The 21137-nt window shown below is 43.9% G+C and overlaps 2 protein-coding genes across 3 annotated transcripts; both read right to left on the reverse strand.

Moving 5' to 3' along the window:
• Positions 1 to 9604: 9604 nt before the first annotated feature.
• On the reverse strand, positions 9605 to 16949 carry LOC106579458 (myoneurin). Of its 2 annotated transcripts, none has more exons than XM_045702642.1 (9): positions 16862 to 16949; positions 14994 to 15040; positions 13986 to 14278; positions 12722 to 13602; positions 12467 to 12626; positions 12181 to 12359; positions 11980 to 12063; positions 11431 to 11532; positions 9605 to 11326 (listed from the first exon to the last, which is right to left on the reverse strand). In XM_045702642.1, exons 3-9 carry the CDS (start codon positions 14246 to 14248, stop codon positions 10182 to 10184), a joined length of 2814 nt encoding a protein of 937 aa, XP_045558598.1. In that variant the 5' UTR covers positions 14249 to 14278; positions 14994 to 15040; positions 16862 to 16949; the 3' UTR covers positions 9605 to 10181. The 2 variants fall into 2 exon arrangements, with proteins under 2 accessions (XP_045558598.1, XP_014014858.1); XM_014159383.2 differs by lacking the exon at positions 16862 to 16949 and adding an exon at positions 15507 to 15583.
• On the reverse strand, positions 16712 to 20291 carry LOC106579461 (golgin IMH1). Its single transcript, XM_014159393.2, has 13 exons — positions 19679 to 20291; positions 19240 to 19438; positions 19054 to 19072; positions 18885 to 18916; positions 18697 to 18769; positions 18448 to 18606; positions 18238 to 18355; positions 17996 to 18046; positions 17739 to 17816; positions 17497 to 17553; positions 17254 to 17313; positions 17103 to 17155; positions 16712 to 16967 (listed from the first exon to the last, which is right to left on the reverse strand). Exons 1-13 carry the CDS (start codon positions 19709 to 19711, stop codon positions 16784 to 16786), a joined length of 1116 nt encoding a protein of 371 aa, XP_014014868.2. The 5' UTR covers positions 19712 to 20291; the 3' UTR covers positions 16712 to 16783.
• Between the last annotated feature and the right edge of the window lie 846 nt (positions 20292 to 21137).

A 21137-nucleotide genomic window follows, 5' to 3' on the forward strand; every position in this document is an offset into this window, starting at 1 on the left:
GATAAAAGAAACACAATTTTTTTTTTTAAAACGTTAACTTTCTTCAATCCACACTAATGTAAAATGTTAAAAGGGTCAAATCTAAGTATAGTGGCGCATCTATAGTGCCTTCAGAAAGTATTTACACCCATTGACTTTTTCAACACTTTGTTGTGTTACAGCCTGATTTTAAAATACATTAAATTGAGATTTTGTGTCACTGGCCTACACACAATACCCAATAATGTCAAAGTGGAATTATGTTTTTCAAAATGTTTACAAATGAACATCTGAAATGTCTCGAGTCAATATGGAGTGGCAGGTTTGACTGAGCAATCTTGGTATCAGATATATAAGGGACAGCATGGTCTGTAAAGGGTAGGCTTAATAATGACGGTTTCATTATTGCAATAATTAATCAATATTGAATAAAGATGATTGTTTGAAGAAAAGACAAAGTCTCTCTCACTTGAATAGAATATTCCACCACAGGAATCAGTGACAGTGGCTATGTGGTCCCAAATCTGGGATTAAGGGGCTCTTTTCCAAGTTTAAAATGATTAACGTTCAACATTGGCCATGCTGTCAATGAAGCATGATTTGTGCCGTGCACCAAACAACTGTTAACTCGGAGGACTGCCACGCCACCTTCCTGTTCAAGTGAGCCGAGCACAGCAATGTGAGTCCAAAAATGACTTGTATGCTGCTTCATAAATTATGTAATATGCCAGGGAGATATGTATACTGCAGCTAAGAAAGTAATACTAAGTGTATGTTGTAAGATGTTAGCCCATGTACCTCACCCTAATAATTTGGTCTATTTACCCCTCTTCATTTCACCTACTGTTCTGACTGTTCTACTGTAGCCTATAACCTGTTTTAGAGCAATGTAATCAAATCAAATCAAATTGTATTAGTGACACGCGCCGAATACAACAGGTGTATCACCTTACAGTGAAATGCTTACTTATGACCCCCTAACCAACAATGCAGTTTTAAAAAAAATACGGATAAGAATAAGAGATAAAAGTAACAAGTAATTAAAGAGCAGCAGTAAAATAACAATAGGGAGACTATATACAGGGGGTACCGATACAGAGTCAATGTGCGGGGGCACCGGTTAGTTGAGGTAGTATGTACATGTAGGTAGAGTTATTAAAGTGACTATGCATAGATGACAACAGAGAGTAGCAGTGGTGTAAGGAGGGGGGCAATGCAAATAGTCTGGGTAGCCCTTTGACTAGATGTTCAGGAGTCTTATGGCTTGGGGGTAGAAGCTGTTTAGAAGCCTCTTGGACCTAGACTTGGTGCTCTGGTATCGCTTGCCGTGCGGTAGCAGAGAGAACAGTCTATGACTAGGGTGGCTGGAGTCTGACAATTTTTATGGCCTACCTCTGACACCTCTTGGTATTGAGGTCCTGGATGGCAGGAAGCATGGCCCCAGTGATGTACTGGGCCATTCGCACTACCCTCTGTAGTGCCTTGCGGTCGGAGGCCGAACTGTTGCCATACCAGGCAGTGATGCAACCAGTCAGGATGCTCTCGATGGTGCAGCTGTAGAACCTTTTGAGGATCTGAGGACCCATGCCAAATCTTTTCAGTCTCCTGAGGTGGAATAGGTTTTGATGTGCCCTCTACACAACTGTCTTGGTGGGCTAGGGTTTTTGGGATAATGGTGTTGATGTGAGCCATGACCAGCCTTTCAAAGCACTTCATGGCTACAGACGTGAGTGCTACGGGTCGGTAGTCATTTAGGCAGGTTACCTTAGTGTTCTTGGGCACAGGCACTATGGTGGTCTGCTTAAAACATGTTGGTATTACAGACTCGGACAGGGAGAGGTTGAAAATGTCAGTGAAGACACTTGCCAATTGGTCCGCGCATGCTCGCAGTACACATCCTGGTAATCCATCTGGCCATGCGGTCTTGTGAATGTTGACCTGTTTAAAGGTCTTACTGACATCGGCTGCGGAGAGCGTGATCACACAGTCTTCCGGAACAGCTGGTGCTCTCATGCATGTTTCAGTGTTACTTGCCTCGAAGCTAGCATAGAAGTACTTTAGCTTGTCTGGTAGGCTCGTGTCACTGGGCAGCTCTTGGCTGTGCTTCCCTTTGTAGTCTGTAATGGTTTGCATGCCCTGCCACATCTGACGAGCGTCAGAGCCGGTGTAATACGATTCGATCTAAGTCCTGTATTGATGCTTTGCCTGCTTGATGGTTTGTCGGAGGGCAAAACGGGATTTCTTATAAGCTTCCGTGTTAGAGTCCCGCTCCTTGAAAACGGCAGCTCTACCCTTTAGCTCAGTGCGATTGCTGCCTGTAATCCACGGCTTCTGGTTGGGGTATGTACGTATGGTCACTTTTGGGACGACATCATCGATGCACTTATTGATGAAGCCAATGACTGATGTAGTGTACTCTTCAATTCCATTGGAGGAATCCTGGAACATATTCCAGTCTGTGCTCAGGGGCGAAAATCTGATATCAACTTTGGAGGGGACAATTACATGAAATTTTCTCAAGAGCAATTCCTGAGGGGGACACCAAAAGTAGTGCTGTAACACATAGCCTACATTGTAATATGGTAAATGTATATTGAGGAACCAAAGAAATAAGGTGTTTGCCATACTCCTAACTACCGGTACCCAAAACTACACAACTAATCACAACAGCAATACCATTGCCTTTAACAAATCTTAGTTCAGTCACCAGTTTAAGTTGAGAGTGGGGGTATCCATGGCATTTTCCAATTATGTTCCTATTTTACAAGTAAAAAAAATTGAGAACCTTTCATAATGTTGCCAAACAAAGACTTTACCTGAGACTCCCTGTCTCTGCCAGTCTGTCCCTGCATATCTGTCCCCAACTCTGCTGTCTGTGTGCAATCTGTTGCCTGCTCTGCCTAATGACATCATTGCGAAACATTTCCATTAGAATTTCATTTCTTTCTTATGAACATTTTATCAACTAGTCTTTGAGATATTAGGCTACTAGGGTTCTTACTTTGCGTTTTGGTGTACTGAAAAATACTCTGATGTCCGTCTTTTAATTTTCTGCCATTTTTCTACCTGGCTGGCTGGCTGGCCAGCAGTAGGAGATGGGCTGGGCTTCTATCATCTTCAATCATTCTATTTGGGCTTAGATCTAAAAGGTAGCTAGCAAATGTGAAACGGATTAAAATGACAAGAGTTGACAGCTGTATGAGTTCACCATTTACACAACATATGCTGCAACCTTTTGTAATTTTAATAGTTTGTTTCATATTGGCTGGCTTCCAACAATAGCTGAATTTGCAAAGCTAGCGAGCACCAATTCAGTTTCAGTGGTGTTTGCTATACTCTTTGCTACCCGGGTTAAATAAAGGTGAAATAAAATAAATAAATAAAAGTTCACTTGCGACAATTTAGCTTTTGCAACGAGACCATTAAATATATTTAAGACAATGGTAGAAGAGAGTGTAGTTCTGTTCAGTTTGGATTTCAGTTTATCGCTAACCTTATCACAGGGACTTTGAAGCACTAACTTACATCATCTGCATGCTGATTCCATCTTTGACGACGCCACATAAATGGAATAGGTACTAGCTAGCTTAATAGTTAATATTTGCGTGCTAGCTCTGCATATTCAGCTAGTGTGTGTGCGCGATTGACTGGATGAACCTCCCGTCAGTTACGTGCATTGAGTGCCTTTCAGACAGTAGATACGACCTCTCTGTTACCTAGCAAGCTAAGGAACTGGCAGTGGATCAAACCATTGTGAGGCAAAGGGTGGGGGGGGTTGCAATCTTTTGAAACTTAAAAACGCGCTATTAAGTGTCTATAATCAGCACAATTGCTTTCATTGCGTATTATTAATATTATATAAATTACATAGTTATGTTTCAGTGATATATTGGGGGGGACAAATCATATTTTTCCCAGGATGGGGGGGTCGTGTCCCCCCCGGGATTTCCGCCCAAGTCTGTGCTAGCAAAACAGTCCTGTAGCTTAGCATCTGCTTCATCTGACCACTTTTTTTTTATTGATCTAGTCACTGGTGCTCCCTGCTTTCATTTTAGCTTGTTAGCAGGAATCAGGAGGATAGAATTATGGTCAGATTTGCCGAATGGTGGGCGAGGGAGACCTTTGTATGCGTCTCTGTGTGTGGAGTATAGGTGGTCCAGAGTTCTTTTTCCTCTGGTTACACATTTAACATGCTGATAGAAATTTTGTAAAACAGATTTAAGTTTCCATGCATTAAAGTCCCTGGCTACTAGGAGCACCGCCTCTGGGTGAGCGTTTTCTTGTTTGCTTATGGCGGAATATAACTCCTTCAATGCTGTCTTAGTGCCAGCCTCTGACTGTGGTGGTATGTAAACAGCTACGAAGAATACAGATGAAAACTCTCTCGGTAGGTAGTGTGGTCTACAGCTTATCATGAGCAATAGCTCGAGACTTCCTTAGATATCGTGCACCAGCTGTTATTTACAAAAATACATAGTCCACCGCCCCTTGTCTTACCAGACGCTCTGTTCTATCCTGTTCTAATCATTGAATATTGTAAGCGCTTTCATTGTCTGCTAATATGCCCCCTTTATTTATCCTATGGTTCTAACTTGGGGTACAGGGAGAGCACTGTAAGAACGGCGCATGTTCTGAATTCTGTTGCTGTACATTTCAAAAGTACTAAACAAATAGTTATATTGACTAACGCTACATCCGTCCTAGCACTCTCATTGTCTTAATCAAAATGACGGATTGCCTCTTACCTGCTTGTCGTCACCTTATGCCATAGTTTGTAAATCTCAATTGTCATTAGAAACCACATTTGTTTAAGCAAGTCAGCCCTTTCAGCTATGTTTTTTTAAAAGGCAGTAAATGAGGCTGAATGAACTGTTTCGCTGCCAGACAAGGCTCCGCTGATAGCCAGGTGTAGCAGTGGTAAGGTGTTGAGATAGCTGTTGGGACAGCTTTATGTAGGCCCTAACAGTTTGTGGGCACGGTTTGTCACCGTTATAGTGCAATTAATGTATTGTTTAGTGTTGTGTAGTGTAGTGGCTTTGCTGGAATGCATTCCACTTCATTTTCCATTTTTTTTTTGTCTTACTAAGATTTACATGCTAAAATCGCCTCTGGTCCTTCCTAACTCAGTTGCCGGAAAGGAAGGAAACTGCTCAAGGATTTATTTCACCATGAGGCCAATGGTGACTTTAAAACAGTTACATAGTTTAATGGCTGTGATAGGAGAAAACTGAGGATGGATCAACAACATTGTAGTTACTACACAATACTAACCTAAATGACAGAGTGAAAAGAAGGAAGCCTCTACAGAATAAAAATATTTCTAAACATGCATCCTATTTGGAATAAGGCACGAAAGTAAAACTGCAAAGAAATGAACATTATGTCCAGAATACAAAGCATTATGTTTGGGGCAAATTCAACACATCATTTTCAAGGATGGTGGTGGCTGCATTATGTTATGGGTATGCTTGTCATCGGCAAGGACTAAGGAGTAAAAAAAATTACGGAATAGAGTTAAGCCCAGGCAAAATCCTACAGGAAAACCTGGTTCAGTCTGCTTTCCAACAGAGACAAATTCACCTTTCAGCAGGAAAATAACCTGAAACACAAGCCAAAATATAAACTCAGCAAAAAAAAGAAACGTCCTCTCACTGTCAACTGCGTTTATTTTCAGCAAACTAAACATGTAAATATTTGTATGAACATAACAATATACAACAACTGAGACATAAACTGAACAAGTTCCACAGACATGTGACTAACAGAAATTGAATAATGTGTCCCTGAACAAAGGGGGGGTCAAAATCAAAAGTAACATTCAGTATCTGGTGTGGCCATCAGCTGCATTAAGTACTGCAGTGCATCTCCTCCTCATGGACTGCACCAGATTTGCCAGTTCTTGCTGTGAGATGTTACCCCACTCTTCCACCAAGGCACCTATAAGTTCCCGGACATTTCTGGGGGGAATGGCCCAAGCCCTCACCCTCCGATCCAACAGGTCCCAGACGTGCTCAATGGGATTGAGATCCGGGCTCTTCGCTGGCAATGGCAGAACACTGACATTCCTGTCTTGCAGGAAATCACGCACAGAACGAGCAGTATGGCTGGTGGGATTGTCATGCTGGAGGGTCATGTCAGGCTGAGCCTGCAGGAAGGGTACCACATGAGGGAGGAGTATGTCTTCCCTGTAACGTACAGCGTTGAGATTGCCTGCAATGACAACAAGCTCAGTCCGATGATTCTGTGACACACCACCCCTGACCATGACAGACCCTCCACCTCCAAATCGATCCTGCTCCAGAGTACAGGCCTCGGTGTAACGCTCATTCCTTCGACGATAATCGCGAATCCGACCATCACCCCTGGTGAGACAAAACCACGACTCGTCAGAGAAGATAACTTTTTGCCAGTCCTGTCTGGTCCAGCGATGGTGGGTTTGTGCCCATAGGCGACGTTGTTGCCGGTGATGTCTGGTGAGGACCTGCCTTACAACAGGCCTACAAGCCCTCATTCCAGCCTCTCTCAGCCTATTGCGGACAGTCTGAGCACTGATGGAGGGATTGTGCATTCCTGGTGTAACTCGGGCAGTTGTTGTTGCCATCCTGTACCTGTCCCGCAGGTGTGATGTCTGGATGTACCGATCCTGTGCAGGAGTTGTTACACGTGGTCTGCCACTGCAAGGACGATCAGCTGTCTGTCCTGTCTCCCTGTAGCGCTGTCTTAGGCGTCTCACAGTACAGGCATTGCAATTTATTGCCCTGGCCACATTTGCAGTCCTCATGCCTCCTTGCAGCATGCCTAAGTCACGTTCACGCAGATGAGCAGGGACCCCCGGGCATCTTTATTTTGGTGTTTTTCAGAGTCAGTAGAAAGGCCTCTTTAGTGTCCTAAGTTTTCATAACTGTGACCTTAATTGCCTACCGTCTGTAAGCTGTTAGTGTCTTAATGACCGTTCCAGAGGTGAATGTTCATTAATTGTTTATGGTTCATTGTACAAGCATGGGAAACAGTGTTTAAACCCTTTACAATGAAGATCTGTGAAGTTATTTGGATTTTTACGAATTTTACGAATTATCTTTGAAAGACAGGGTCCTGAAAAAGGGACGTTTCTTTTTTTGCTGAGTTTACAGTGGAGTTGCTTACCAAGACGATATCGAATGTTCCTGAGTGGCCTAGTTACAGTTTTCACTTAAATCGGCTTGTAAGTCTATGACATTGCTAGCAATGATCAACAACCAACTTGTCAGAGCTTGAAGAATCTTTTTAATAATAATGAGCAAATATTGTACAATTCAAGTGTGCAAAGCTCTTAGACTGTTGGATTCAACATTTTGAACATTGAGATATTAAATAAATGATAGGAAAGAAGCATAGAATCAAAGGAGAAAGAGGCTGGGCCTCTGTAGAAAGACAGATAGCTGTGAAATGTGTTGGAATGGGTTTGGGGAAGGGAGTAGAGCAACTGTTGAGATAGGGGAGACAGATGGACATCTGTGGTCTAGGGGAAGGAATGGTTGAAGTCAGGAGGTGAGGTCAGTTCCCCTTAAGGGAGTAATCAGGGTTTAGTATCTGGTTACCTTCTTCCTGTTGAGCATAAGATGTAATGATTGGAGAGAAGGGGGAGTGTCTTAAGTGGGATATAAATATCTGGATGGGACAAATGTTGGGTTGTCTGAATACAGCTGTACAGAACTTTTGGGAAGAATTAAACTTGGTTAAAGCTTCTCTAGTGTGCGTGGGTTATTTACTCCGAAAAACATGTATTGACTCAGGGGTTGTAATACTTATATAATCAAGTTATATACAGTTGAAGTCGGAAGTTTACATACACCTTAGCCAAATACATTTAAACTCAGTTTTTCACAATTCCTGACATTTAATCAGTAAAAATTCCCTGTCTTAGGTCAGTTAGGATCACCACTTTATTTTACGAATGTGAAATGTCAGAATAATAGTAGAGAGAATGATTTATTTCAGCTTTTATTTATTTCATGACATTCCCAGTGGGTCAGAAGTTTACATACACTCAATTAGTATTTGGTAGCATTGCCTTTAAATTGTTTAACTTGGGTCAAATGTTTCTGGTAGCTTTCCACAAGCTTCCCACAATAAGTTGGGTGAATTTTGGCCCATTCCTCCTGACAGAGCTGGTGTAACTGAGTCAGGTTTGTAGGCCTCCTTGCTCGCACACGCTTTTTCAGTTCTGCCCACAAATTTGATATAGGGTTGAGATCAGGGCTTTGTGATGGCCACTCCAATACCTTGACTTTGTTCTCCTTAAGCCATTTTGCCACAACTTTGGAAGTATGCTTGGGGTCATTGTCCATTTGGAAGACTCATTTGCGACCAAGCTTTAACTTCCTGCCTGATGTCTTGAGATGTTGCTTCAATATATCCACATAATTATCCTACCTCATGATGCCATCTATTTTGTGAAGTGCACCAGTCCCTCCTGCAGCAAAGCACCCCCACAACATGATGCTGCCACCCCCGTGCTTCACGGTGGGGATGGTGTTCTTGGGCTTGCAAGCTTCTATGGTCATTATGGCCAAACAGTTCTATTTTTTTTCATCAGACCAGAGGACATTTCCCCAAAAAGTATGTTCTTTGTACCCATGTGCAGTTGCAAACCGTAGTCTGGCTTTTTTGGGGCGGTTTTGGAGCAGTGGATTCTTCCTTGCTGAGCGTTCTTTCAGGTTATGTCGATATAGGACTCGTTTTACTGTGGATATAGATACTTTTGTACACGTTTCCTCCAGCATCTTCACAAGGATCTTTACTGTTGTTCCGACGTCAATTTTACTTTGGTGCGATTTTCGCACCCAAGTACGTTCATCTCTAGGAGACAGAATGCGTCTCCTTCCTGAGCGGTGTGACGGCTGCTAGGTCCCATGGTGTGTATACTTGCGTACTATTGTTTGTACAGATGAACATGGTACCTTCAGGCGTTTGGAAATTGCTTCCAAGGATGAACTAGACTTGTGGAGGTCTACAATTTCTCTTCTGAGGTCTTTTGATTTTCCCATGATGTCAAGCAAAGAGGCACTGAGTTTGAAGGTAGGCCTTGAAATACATCCACAGGTACACCTCCAATTGACTCAAATGATGTCAATTAGCCTATCAGAAGCTTCTAAAGCCATGACATAATTTTAAGGAATTTCCCACGCTGTTTAAAGGCACAGTCAACTTAGTGTATGTAAACTTCTGACCCACTGGAATTGTGATGCAGGGAATTATAAGTGATGCAGTGAATTATAATATCTGTAAACAATTGTTGGAAAGTAGATGTCCTAACCGACTTGCCAAAACTATAGTTTGTTAACAAGACATTTGTGGAATGGTTGAAAAATGACTCCAACCTAAGTGTAGGTAAACTTCCGACTTCAACTGTAAGTGTTTGAATTTTTCAAATTTGTATTATTTTTTTTTTACTCATCTTTGAATTTTCCTTCCAATTTGACATTACAGAGTATGTTGTGTAGATCATTGACACAACATTACAATTAAATCCATTTTAATCCCACTTTGTAACACCAATTTTTGGGGGAAAATTAAGGTGTGTGAATACTTTCTGAAGGCACTGTATAATGATAATGTACTTTTGTGGAAAGGATGAGAAAGCACAGAGATTTCAGAGATGTATTCCTCCCAAAAAAGAATAGAGCTGTTGAATTAAAAACCTTGACTTTTCATAAATATCCATCCATCTCAATACTACCTCTAGATTCCATAAGACATTAAGCCCCATGTTACTGAGGTTTAAAACCAGAACGTTGAACAGAAAACGATTCAAGATATGTAGAGAAATGCAAAGCCAGGAGTTGGTGAGCCTGGCTGTTCTGTGGGTAGGTCCTCAGTGATTATCTCTAGTAATAAACATTTACAACATACAATAAAATAAATGTTTAGATCTGAATGAGTTCATTTCATTAAAAGATGGAGTGAATTACAAAAATGTATGCACTCACTACTGTAAGTCGCTCTGGATAAGAGCATCTGCTACATTACTAAAATGTAAATGTAATTACATATATGACATATCAACATCCACACTATTCACAGTTCTATATCTGACACTACAGCTGATTCATATTGGATCATGTAGGTCCCATTGATCCATTCAAAAAGGGTGGATCAACTCCAAGCCTGAGAGAGTAATGTTAGGGTCTGGGTTAGGGGGTCAGAGGTGGTTGAGTCAGGGGTCAGGGCAGGTCATTGTCCAAAGTTCTAATGATGATGATCTGCTCCATGTCTTCGACAGGGTAGGCTGGATCACAGTGGGAGAGTGGGGAAGAGAAGGAGGAGGAAGATGTACGCAGCTGTTCCACTAGAACACTGAGAGGGTTTGGGCTCAAGTTAGGGGTCGTTGGTTCAGGGTTGTCTGGCCCCTCGGGGTCATGGTTGTCTGGCTCTTCGAGTTCAGGGTGGTCTGGCCCCTCGGGGTCAAGGTTGTCTGGCTCCTCGAGGTCATGGTTGTCTGGCTCCTCGAGGTCATGGTTATCTGGCTCCTCGAGGTCAGGGTTGTCTGGCTCCTCGAGGTCATGGTTATCTGGCTCCTCGAGGTCATGGTTATCTGGCTCCTCGAGGTCATGGTTATATGGCTCCTCGAGGTCATGGTTATCTGGCTCCTCGAGGTCAGGGTTATATGGCTCCTCGAGGTCATGGTTATCTGGATCCTCGAGGTCATGGTTATCTGGCTCCTCGAGGTCATGGTTATCTGGCTCCTCGAGGTCATGGTTATCTGGCTCCTCGAGGTCATGGTTATCTGGCTCCTCGAGGTCATGGTTATCTGGCTCCTCGAGGTCATGGTTATCTGGCTCCTCGAGGTCATGGTTATCTGGCTCCTCGAGGTCATGGTTGTCTGGCTCCTCGAGGTCATGGTTGTCTGGCTTCTCGAGGTCATGGTTGTCTGGCACCTCGAGGTCATGGTTGTCTGGCACCTCGAGGTCATGGTTATCTGGCTCCTCGGGGTCAGGGTTGTCTGGCTCCTCGAGGTCAGGGTTGTCTGGCTCCTCGAGGTCATGGTTGTCTGGCTTCTCGAGGTCATGGTTGTCTGGCTTCTCGAGGTCATGGTTGTCTGGCTCCTCGAGGTCATGGTTGTCTGGCTCCTCGAGGTCATGGTTGTCTGGCTCCTCGGGGTCAGGGTTGTCTGGCTCCTCGGGGTCAGGGTTGTCTGGCTCCTCGGGGTCAGGGTTGTCTGGCTCCTCGGGGTCAGGGTTGTCTGGCTCCTCGGGGTCAGGGTTGTCTGGCTCCTCGTGAATGGGGCTGGGCGCATCGCGGGAGATTAGCCCCTGGTGGTCGATAGGAATGTTGTGGAGGAGAGCCCCTTCTGGAAACGCCAATGGAACTGGAGAACACACACACAGGTTAACATAGATGGCCAAAAGGATAAGTTGACACACACACACACACACACACACACACACACACACACACACACACACACCTCACCTAAGTGTTGTCTCTCTTGGTGTTTCTTCAGGCTGCTCAGGCCAGCGTAGGTGTTTCCACACAGCTCACATGTCACACGCTGCTTAACAGCTGGGTCTCCACCTACACACACGACGCACAGCACACACACACACACAAATCTTTCCCCATTCTCTACAACTAGGGCCAGGAGTCTTTCCTGGTCAAGTCACATGGTCGGGAAAAACTCAGAGCAACATCTATAATCTCCATATCAACTCCTTTATCAGTCTATCCATCGCTTCCATCTTCTACCTTCTTCCCGCTACACTTCTATATGGTCCCTTCTTCTCCATCCTCTATTCTTTACCTACATCTCTCTCTCTCCTCTTCCAAGTGACTCTCTCCATCTTGTGTTTACTCTCCACTCCAGGACAGGTGCCCTTCTAGAACACAGTAGATCTACACAACTAACAGACAGTGATTTGTTTGACATCTGGACACTCGGTGCTTGTCATCTTTTCCCTTGGATAGATTTATGTAGTCAAAGTGGTTGGTTCTCACGTGTGTGTGTGTGTTTGGTAGACTCACTGTTGTGGATGCGGGAGTGTTTGTTGAGTTCTCGTTTGGTAATGAAGGCCTTCTGACACACCAGACACTCGTGTGGAGCTTCACCTGGAAAACACACAGAAATGCGGACACACACGTCAGAGAATACAGGGACCCATGCTCACACACACACCATCAAGACAAATTTAACTGGTAATGTTTCTCTTTGCTTCAGTGTGTTACCTGTGTGTTTGCGTTTGTGTGTGATGAGAGAGGAAGAGACGGAGAAGGCCATCCCGCAATCGTCACATTGGTAAGGTTTCTCTCCTGTGTGGATCCTCATGTGATAGGTCAGAGTGCTGGCCTGGGCAAAACCCTTCCCACACTGTTCACAAATATAAGGCTTCTCTCCACTGTGCTTCCTATATGGACACACACATGGACACACACACACAGGTAGATAGATACACACAAATAGGTCTTCTCTCCACACACGCACATGCACACACACTCAGACACACAGTCCTACCTGCAGTGTATCTTGTAGTTAGATGAGGTAGCGAACTGCAGCCCACATTGTTCACAGGTGTAAGGTTTCTCTTCTCCGTGGTACATTCGACAATGAGCCACCAACTGACACTTCTGGGCAAAACCCTTGTCACACTGAGAACATGCAAACGGCTTCTCTCCTAGAAAGGCAGAGAGACAGTTAGGGTGTCTCACACCTGTATGTGTATGCGGAGGAGTGTGTGTGTGTGTGTGTATGTGTGTGTGTGTCTCTTACCTGTGTGTATGCGAAGGTGAGTCTTGAGCTGGTTTCCCTGTGTGAAGGCTCGGGAACAGAAGAGACACTGGAAAGGTTTCACTCCTTTATGGATCCTCATGTGTCTCCTCAGACTACTGATCTCAGAGAACTCTTTGTTACACTCAGCACACACTGGCTTCTCTTTCACCTGTTGGTTCTTCAACACAGCTTTCCCCTCATCCCCCTCTCCATCGCTCGATCTGTTCTCCTTCAGTTTCCCTCTTCCTCTCCCTCTCTTCACTCCTCTCCTCTCTCCACTGCTCCTCCTTTGCCTCTTGACAGGTTTCAATGATGAAGGGCTGAGGTCTGTCTCATTCTCCTCAACGATCTGAAGGCCTGACTCCTTCAACGACAGATCCCTCCTCATTCCTCCTCCCCTCCCCCTCCCCCTTCCTCTCCCTCTCCCCCTGCCCCTCTGAGGCTGGGGGACTGTTGCGTCATCTTGGGTGTCGTCATGGCTAGGTGATGTTGGGTTGCTAGGCAAGGTTTGGTTTCCAGTTGAGGTCTGGTTGCGAGGTGTGGCCTTGGGCTTTCTTCCCTTTCTTTTCCTCGATCCTCTTCGGGGGGATGTTGGGGGGCTTGGGGAGGGAGGGGTGTACTCTGGATCTCCCCGCTCTTCTTCCTCCCCCTTCTCTCCTTCCCTCTCCTCCTCCCTCTCTACCGAGCCCCCTCCAGAAACGCAGGACAAGGGCTTGAACTCCTCTGGGGTGGGGGGTGAGGGTAAGCAATGGGGGGAGGGGGTAGGTGAGGCTGACTCTATCCTCATCTCCCGTTGGCTATCAGACTTGTCTTTCAGGTGACGCTCCGCCTCCCTCATCCCCAGGAACACTGCCGCTCCCAGCACGGCCTCCGACCCCTCACTGTTATCATGGCAACCACAAATAAACAAGAGATCAATAACAAAAACAGATAAACAACAGATTAACAACAATATCGTATCCTACATAGCACAGGAGTTTGGTGGCACCTTCATTTGGGAGGACGGGCTCATAGTAATGGCTGGAATGGAATAAAAGGAATGGTAATCGAACTCAAACACATGCTTTCCATGTGTTTGATACCATTCCATTCACTCCATTCCTGCCCTCAGCAGCCTCCTGTGATACACAGTTATTGTGATGGTATGATGGTGGTGTAGTCGTATTATACATAGGGGCGCTTACACACCTTTTGATTTGATGAATAGTATTGCCACACCTATTGCTAAATTAGCTTCTACACATCAGTGTAGTGATGTACCTACCTGTCAGTGTGTAGTTCTCCAGAATAGATGTATTTCAGCAGGGTGTACAGGGCCTGCTCACTGACAAACTCCGGGTTAAGGGTTGTGACCAGGTGACCTCTGTCAGGCAGTGCGGAGAAGAACCCGCTGAACGCCGCCAGCACATTACGGTGCGCTCGGAACAGCGTGTCGCCCACGACGACCGTGATGTCACACAGAACGTTGCTTTCCCGCTGCCAACGCAGCTGCTCCAACAGGTGCTCGCTGTGGGCCAGCTGTGACATTACTGCTTCCAGGTTCACGCTGGGGTCAAACTGCAGGGAGGGGAATTAATTTCAATCGGATTGTTTTTTAACTAACAGTGCAATACCTTTACTAAAAGGTCTTTATGTCAGAGGAGATAGTGTGCATGAAAGGTTGTTGCTGTTTATATCTGAGAAATCTACTAACCGTGCAGGCTAGGACAGGGCCAACCTCAGACTGACAGTATTTAAAGGGAAAATCTACATCCATTTCTGGACGTATAAATGAATTATATATCCTCATTGATTCTTGAAGAATATAACTTAGAAATGAATGATCTGTACTCATTGATTCTTGAAGAATAGAACTTAGAAATGAATGATCTGTACTCATTGATTCTTGAAGAATAGAACTTACAAATGCCTCATGAGCTTAGTTCAACTGTCACACTTCATCAGGACCCAAAATATAAGCTTGTTTAACTCCAATGTTTGTAAACAATGTAAATATAAACAAACGCTGAAGCGCTTCAAAACATGGTTAAAACTATACATTTGATATCATGGATGGTCAGTCCTTGTATCCATATTCCTATGAATTTGAGAGTGGTTACATTTCTCCAGGTCCAGCCCTCATCTTTTAACCAAAACATTCTTAATGTTTAAACAGTCAATCTTTTCTCTCCCAAAATAATAATAGCTTATCCATCTACCATTCTAGTTATTTACTTCTCTCTCCCCCAGCAAGATACACATAACACAATTACATAAATACACATGTACTCACCCTTTATAATAATGTTATTGTTTGGTTGAAAGTGTGTATCAGGTGTTCTGTTGGGATAAAAATAAGTGATTTAAATGAATACACAATTACAACCGCAACACTCATCTCATCGAACAGTTTAGCCAACATTATGAAAATAAAAGTTCCTCAGTTCCATGGCTAACTGCGAAAATCAGCTACGTTCTGTTCAACCATTACTGATATATCAATTTAATTGTGAATCATTCTGATGCTATAATTATAATTGTACATTAAGATAAACGTTTATGAAGCTTGAAACCATTTCATTTCTCTTATGTTTTGATTTCGCGGTTTAAGTTACTGTTAATAACAAAGCGCTCTTATTTCGAAATGCGACGAGGAGCGCGGTAAACTAGCGAAGTTAGTCCATTTTAAAATGACGGGGCATTCAGGAGGGTAACCACGTGGACAAATGTAACATTAAAAACATTATACCTATGAAGTGTAGAAATAGAGCATATAGAGGGATTTAAATGTGTAAAATTAAAATACCGTATTTTATAATCCCTTTAACGAAGTAGCCATTTTCAGATGACGTCAGACCACGAAGTCCGCTGCTCAAGTCTCGCGTTGTTCGAAAATGTACATTAAAACGTTTATATGAAGTGGAAAGACAAACTGATTAATGTATCTTTATTGAATAGAAATCATATTTACAATCCGGAACGTCACAGTGCATTTATTTAGTACTGTACAGAACAATCTCTGCTTTCTTGCCCTTTGTACCGTTTTGTGCTGCTACCATGTTGTGAGCTTCCATGTTACGTGGTCGTCTTATGTCTCTTTATATAGTGTTGTGTTGTCGTTCTTGTCGTGGTGTGTTTTGTCCTATGTTTTTAATCCCAGCCCCCATCCACGCAGAGGCCTTTTGCTAGGCATTCATTGTAAATAAGAATTTGTTCTTAACCGACTTGCCTAGTTAAATAAATAAAATAAAACAATGTATAGAAATAACAAAAAAATACAAAAACATGAACAACATTTGAGTCAATCTTTAAAATGTCATTTAACTAATCTTCATAAAGCTAAAAAAGAAACATTGTAAAATCAACTCTACTGTTTCCCTTTATTAAAATACAACCAGTTGTCCATGTATGATGCAGTATTCAGTTTTATTTAGTTAACAACAGCATTGCAGCCTGGAAGGGTTGAAGATCAGAGTTGGTGGGTTGAGGTTTGATTAGTGTGTGTGTTTTTGTGAATGTGTGCGTGTAGGTAGTACGTAGGTAGGTATGTATGCGTATATATGTATGCATGTGTTACAGAGGAGGGAGGCCTATGTGGTGCACGTTGCAGTATGGCTGTATGAGGTATCTGGCAGTAGACCAGAGGATATCGGTGCAGCTGAGTCCAGTACAGTGGTCGTAGCAGCCAGGGACCATGGAGACCAACACACCCAGAGGAGCCAGGAAACCCAGGGTGAAACCTCCTGCTGCCTGGACACTTCCCACCAGATCTGACCACACACCTCTCTTCTCCTGTAACAGCTGTTTCTCCTCCTTGACCTCCTCCTCTTTCTTCTCATTCTCCTCTCTTTCTATCCTCTCCTCCACTCTCTGCTTCTCCTCTTTCTCTACCCTCTCATCTCTTTGCTCCTGCACCTCCTCATCAGAGGACTCATCCTGGGATAGGAAGTGAACACATACATTTCGCAACAGAGCATCTCCCCAGTGTGTGTGAAGGCAGCCTGCCTCCCAGCTAAGTCCTACCCAACCCTAAGCTCACACTGTCCTGTAGTACTACCTGATCACCAAACAGTGAAGACAACACTACAGACAAGCACTTCTGCACTTTGGGGGAAGATGTGGAAAGAGTGATCGGTCATATGTTGTGTGTATGCGACCCACCATCCTACGTGGCAGTAGACCCATTTCCTCCGCTAGAGTGATGGAGCGCTGAGTGGCTGCAGACAGAGTCCCATCTAACGCCATGTAACGCCCCTCTCCTCCATTACTAAAGACAGAGAAAGAGAGAGGGAAAGACAGGGGGAAGAGAGAGGGGTATTACAAAAAAAGAGGGTATTACAAAGAACGTGCCAAAATTAGAGAGTGATGCGTGAGGGATGTTATGATTGAGTGTGTGTGTTACACTAGGGCCTCTGCCAGTTGGCTCTCCAGATCCTTCATCTTCTCCTTCAGATCCTGAGAACAGAGAAACACACAACATAAAGACCACAGTGTGTATCAGTTAGATGTGTGAGGTCTACATCAGGCATATGTAAAATGTGTGTGTGTTGTACCTGTGTGATGGAGGAGTACTCTATGAGGGACTGCTCCAGCTGCTCAACAACAAAGTCCTTCTGTAGGGGAGACACACATAGAGATGTTGGGCACTGGCCAGCCAGCCAGCTAATAGACTGCAATGGACCTAATTTAAACTGGCAAGCCATGTGGCATATCTAAAGAACATCTGTTACATTTATTGGGAATTTAAGGCATATTTGAAATGTAAACATTATTTTCAATATGTAGTTATCACATACCTTATGTATGACCTCATACCTCTGATCCAGGGTGAGTCTGCTCTCCTCTAGCCGTAGCTGTTTCACACACACACACAGTTAATAGTTGGGCTGGAACAAAAGCATGTGGCCTCCCAGGAACACAATCCCCCCGTGATCTGGTAGAAGGCCCCCCCCCCTCCCCGTGATCTGGTGGAAGGATATCAATCACCCCCCTGTGATCTGGTGGTATCAGATGATATCCGAGCATGTATGTGTGCTACCTGTAAGGCCTGTAGAGCCTGGCTGAGGTCAGCGATCTTCTTCTTGTCAGTGGCTCTATCTGGTATAATACGGGACATCTATGGATGAGAGAGAGAGAGAGAGAGACACACACAGAGAGAGACAGAGAGGGAACAGAACAGTTCAGTGATGTTGAGGACAACAAATGAATATTATGCATCCATATTGGCTGGCCAGTGAAACATTCAGTATGTCTGTTCTAACAGGGTCAAAGGTCAAGGCTTAGAGATCGCCATACTTCACTGCCAATGGTCTCGATCTGGTCTTCCAAAATCTCCTTCTCTTTCTCCTGCCGGAACAAGGGATGAAAACAACATCAGTTTATCAACGCTCTACATCTTTCCTAGGCACTTCCTATTGACCAATTAGCTCAGTTGGTGAGATGATTGGTCAAATCAGGTGTGTTCAGTGCCTGGTTTTATTTGTCGTATATATGGCTTCTTGGTTACTATTGCTTTACACCACTTCCTGGTAACCCACCAGTTGTTTGATGTAGGACTCCAGGTTGCCCGTAGCGCCGTCCTTCTCAGCTGATAAGCTCCTGATCTCCTCCAGCTCATCCATCAGCTGCTCTGCATCATGGATCGACTGCTTCATCCTGACAAGCACACACAAATAATGATGAACATTTTGATTGATGGTTACATTTGACCAGGTTGTGCAGTGTGTCTGCATGGTTGTGACTGTTACCCTTTAACTTGGTTGCGCAGTGCAGCGTTCTCAGTGCGTAGCACTGTGTTGTTGTCATCGGCTAACTCCACTGTTCTCTGCAGCTCTGAGTTCAATTGCTTTAGTCTGCTTCGGGAATACACCAACTCTGCTAGAACATCACTCCTCTCCTCTGCACTCCTACAACACACGTTAGAAAATAGTAAATACACCAACTCTGCTATCACAACAGCACTACGGCGGGCAATGGGAGTTGTCTGGGGCACTCACAGGTCTGCAGAGTTGAGGATCCTCTCCTCCTCTGACACGTACAGCCCGACAAACTCATCATTTTGCTTCTTCTCTGAAACACACACACACAAAACATCATTACAGACACAAATGCTAAAAACTCCCCTAATACACACACCATGTGACTTGAATTGAATGTAAAGAGCAGCCATACCAGATAGACTCACCTTTATAATCATTGCCATCATCTTCCACTGACCTAAACACACACAGATACAGAACAAGCTAAATGTAAGTGTGGACACACACAGATATGAGCAGATAGATGTAGACTACCACAGCCATAACTGTGTGTGTTCACCTTAGCTGGTCTGAGCTGGTATACATATCACTCACCTGGGTCCCCTGGTGCTACCTACACAGGGAACAGGAAAGAGGAGAGAAAGGACCAAGAGTTACCAATACGTCACTGATGTGTCAATGAATCTGACTACTAGCTGCATGTTTGGAACCTCAAGAGCCATAGAGAGGAACAATCAGAATTTGAAAGAATGGCAGATTGTCCGACCAGTCGACTCTCACCAGTAGAAGAGGGCGTGACCACTAGCCCTCCCTCGTCCTCCCATTGGCCTTCCTCGGCATGCCCCTGGTACCAGCCCCGCTGTTCATCCTCCCATTGCCCATGGTGAGCGTTGAGGAGAGCCGGGAGGTCAAGCACCGAGCATGATGTCACACCGTGGGAGCCACAGCCCGGTAGTCCCAGCTGCTGCAGCTGTCCCGCCTACATTAGAACCACAACTTCATTAGGAAAGGCTTTCAGTCTACATACACAACTCTCAAAGAGCTAACAAATTACTATAAAGCAAAACAATAGCAGGCTACTAGTACAGTATTCAGGTGAGCTTTATTGACATTAAACTGAAATAACCCAATGTTGCCAAAGCAATAAAAAAGGACATTGAAAAAAAACATTTGTTGGCAGAATATGAACATATTCTAGCTACAGACTTCTAGATATTACCTCAATGGGGAAGGAGACGGTCCTGTGCAGCATTCTCCCTCAAATACCCAATGCCACTGGAAATCTGTCCCCTTTGAGAGAGAATCTGAAAATTTCACATTATTTCTAGGATTCAGTGTTGTTTAGTCAGCTCTACTGAACGTATAGAGGTATAATTTGCAATAAAATCAAGTCTGGAGTTAAAGGCAAGTCAATAGCTATATACTTGGAAAGCTACATAATTTCTGAGCTTGCAAAATAATGCCAAATAAATACAGCGGGCGTTTATGAAGTCATAGTATAAACATCGCCTTGATGTCGTCACACTAGCTAACAAAGGACAAGCCTCCAAAGGCTAAGCTAAGTAGCTAGCTAGCGGTCCTTTTCAACAGCCTGAAAGCGAACGATGTTTTAGCTAGGAAAATATGTTCAATTTCAGTTTTCAGCTACTTTTATAGCAATGTTGTTACTTTTCTCTCTTAGTTAGCTAAGCTAACTTTAGTAAACGTTAGCTCAGGATCGCAAACTGGTTATCTAAAACTGTTAGCTACCTAACTTAGCCATCTAATGAATACGTTTCCATCAATAAGCTAACAGTGATGTAATATGTTATTGGCCGATTCAAGTCTTTGTTGATTACATATTATAATTTTTTTAACTATCTAGCTAATTATTCCATATACCTACTCATCTGTCTCTCTCACCAAACGACGGTGGGCCACTGCCCTGGACACAAGCAACTCAACATCTAACCAGTCAGTGCTCTGTTTCATTATCGTCGACTCACTTGACTGATCACTCACCAGTCCAGTGGTAATACAGTTTGGCCAAGCACTTTACACTCTTTTACGACTTAGAAGTTATTAAATATTTCAAAAGTTTTCATAGACTAGCTTCTACGCTCGGTCGACCACGATTTAATGGGCTGCCTGAGTTGGACAGCGTGCAGTATTGTAGAAGTTCTCAACACTGCCAATATTTTCACATGATCTGGTGTAACCCATGTCGGATTGTTGTTGTGTTAACATATTAAAAACGCATAGACTTTCTGTGTATCACGTCCATACAGACCTCAGTCAAAGATTTGTATAATTAACCCAAGATAGAATAGAGCCTGTAGTGTCCAAAGAGCAAATGAATCAGTGAGCACAACATACAGAGAGGTGGCAGAGCTGGTGAGATCCTGTTGGCGCGTTCTAGCTTTTACTTTTATATTTTCGTTAGGGAACGCCTTGTCTGTGAAGTGCGCATGTGCAATAACTCTATTCGCCCTTCGAAACAGCGCAATGTTTTGAACATTTGCCCAAGGGTAAAGTCTACTTAACGCAGTCCACCCTGCTTATTATTTGAACTGTATGGAGATCAAATGTTTAATCGATGAGAGATTTTGCAGGATGTCGGCCAAAACCCATCTAGCTCCGTCTTGTCCCACTGTCGGCCACTGGGCTTCCTCCCATCACTGTATTTGGTAGTGAATGGA

Source organism: Salmo salar, chromosome ssa19 (genome assembly GCF_905237065.1).
Source record: "Salmo salar chromosome ssa19, Ssal_v3.1, whole genome shotgun sequence".
NCBI lineage: Eukaryota > Metazoa > Chordata > Actinopteri > Salmoniformes > Salmonidae > Salmo > Salmo salar.

Excerpts from the sequence above, each read along its gene's own strand:
- LOC106579458 (XM_045702642.1), bottom strand. The coding sequence starts at position 14,248 with ATGTCACAGCTGGCCCACAGCGAGCACCTGTTGGAGCAGCTGCGTTGG. Across the intron at positions 12,360-12,466 it reads AACTACAAGATACACTGCAG|GAAGCACAGTGGAGAGAAGC; the intron begins GTAGGACTGTGT and ends GTGTCCATATAG. Across the intron at positions 12,064-12,180 it reads ACACAAACGCAAACACACAG|GTGAAGCTCCACACGAGTGT; the intron begins GTAACACACTGA and ends TGTGTTTTCCAG.
- LOC106579461 (XM_014159393.2), bottom strand. The coding sequence starts at position 19,711 with ATGCTGCACAGGACCGTCTCCTTCCCCATTGAG. Across the intron at positions 18,607-18,696 it reads ATCCTCAACTCTGCAGACCT|GAGTGCAGAGGAGAGGAGTG; the intron begins GTGAGTGCCCCA and ends CGTGTGTTGTAG. Across the intron at positions 17,554-17,738 it reads AGGCTCTACAGGCCTTACAG|CTACGGCTAGAGGAGAGCAG; the intron begins GTAGCACACATA and ends TGTGTGAAACAG.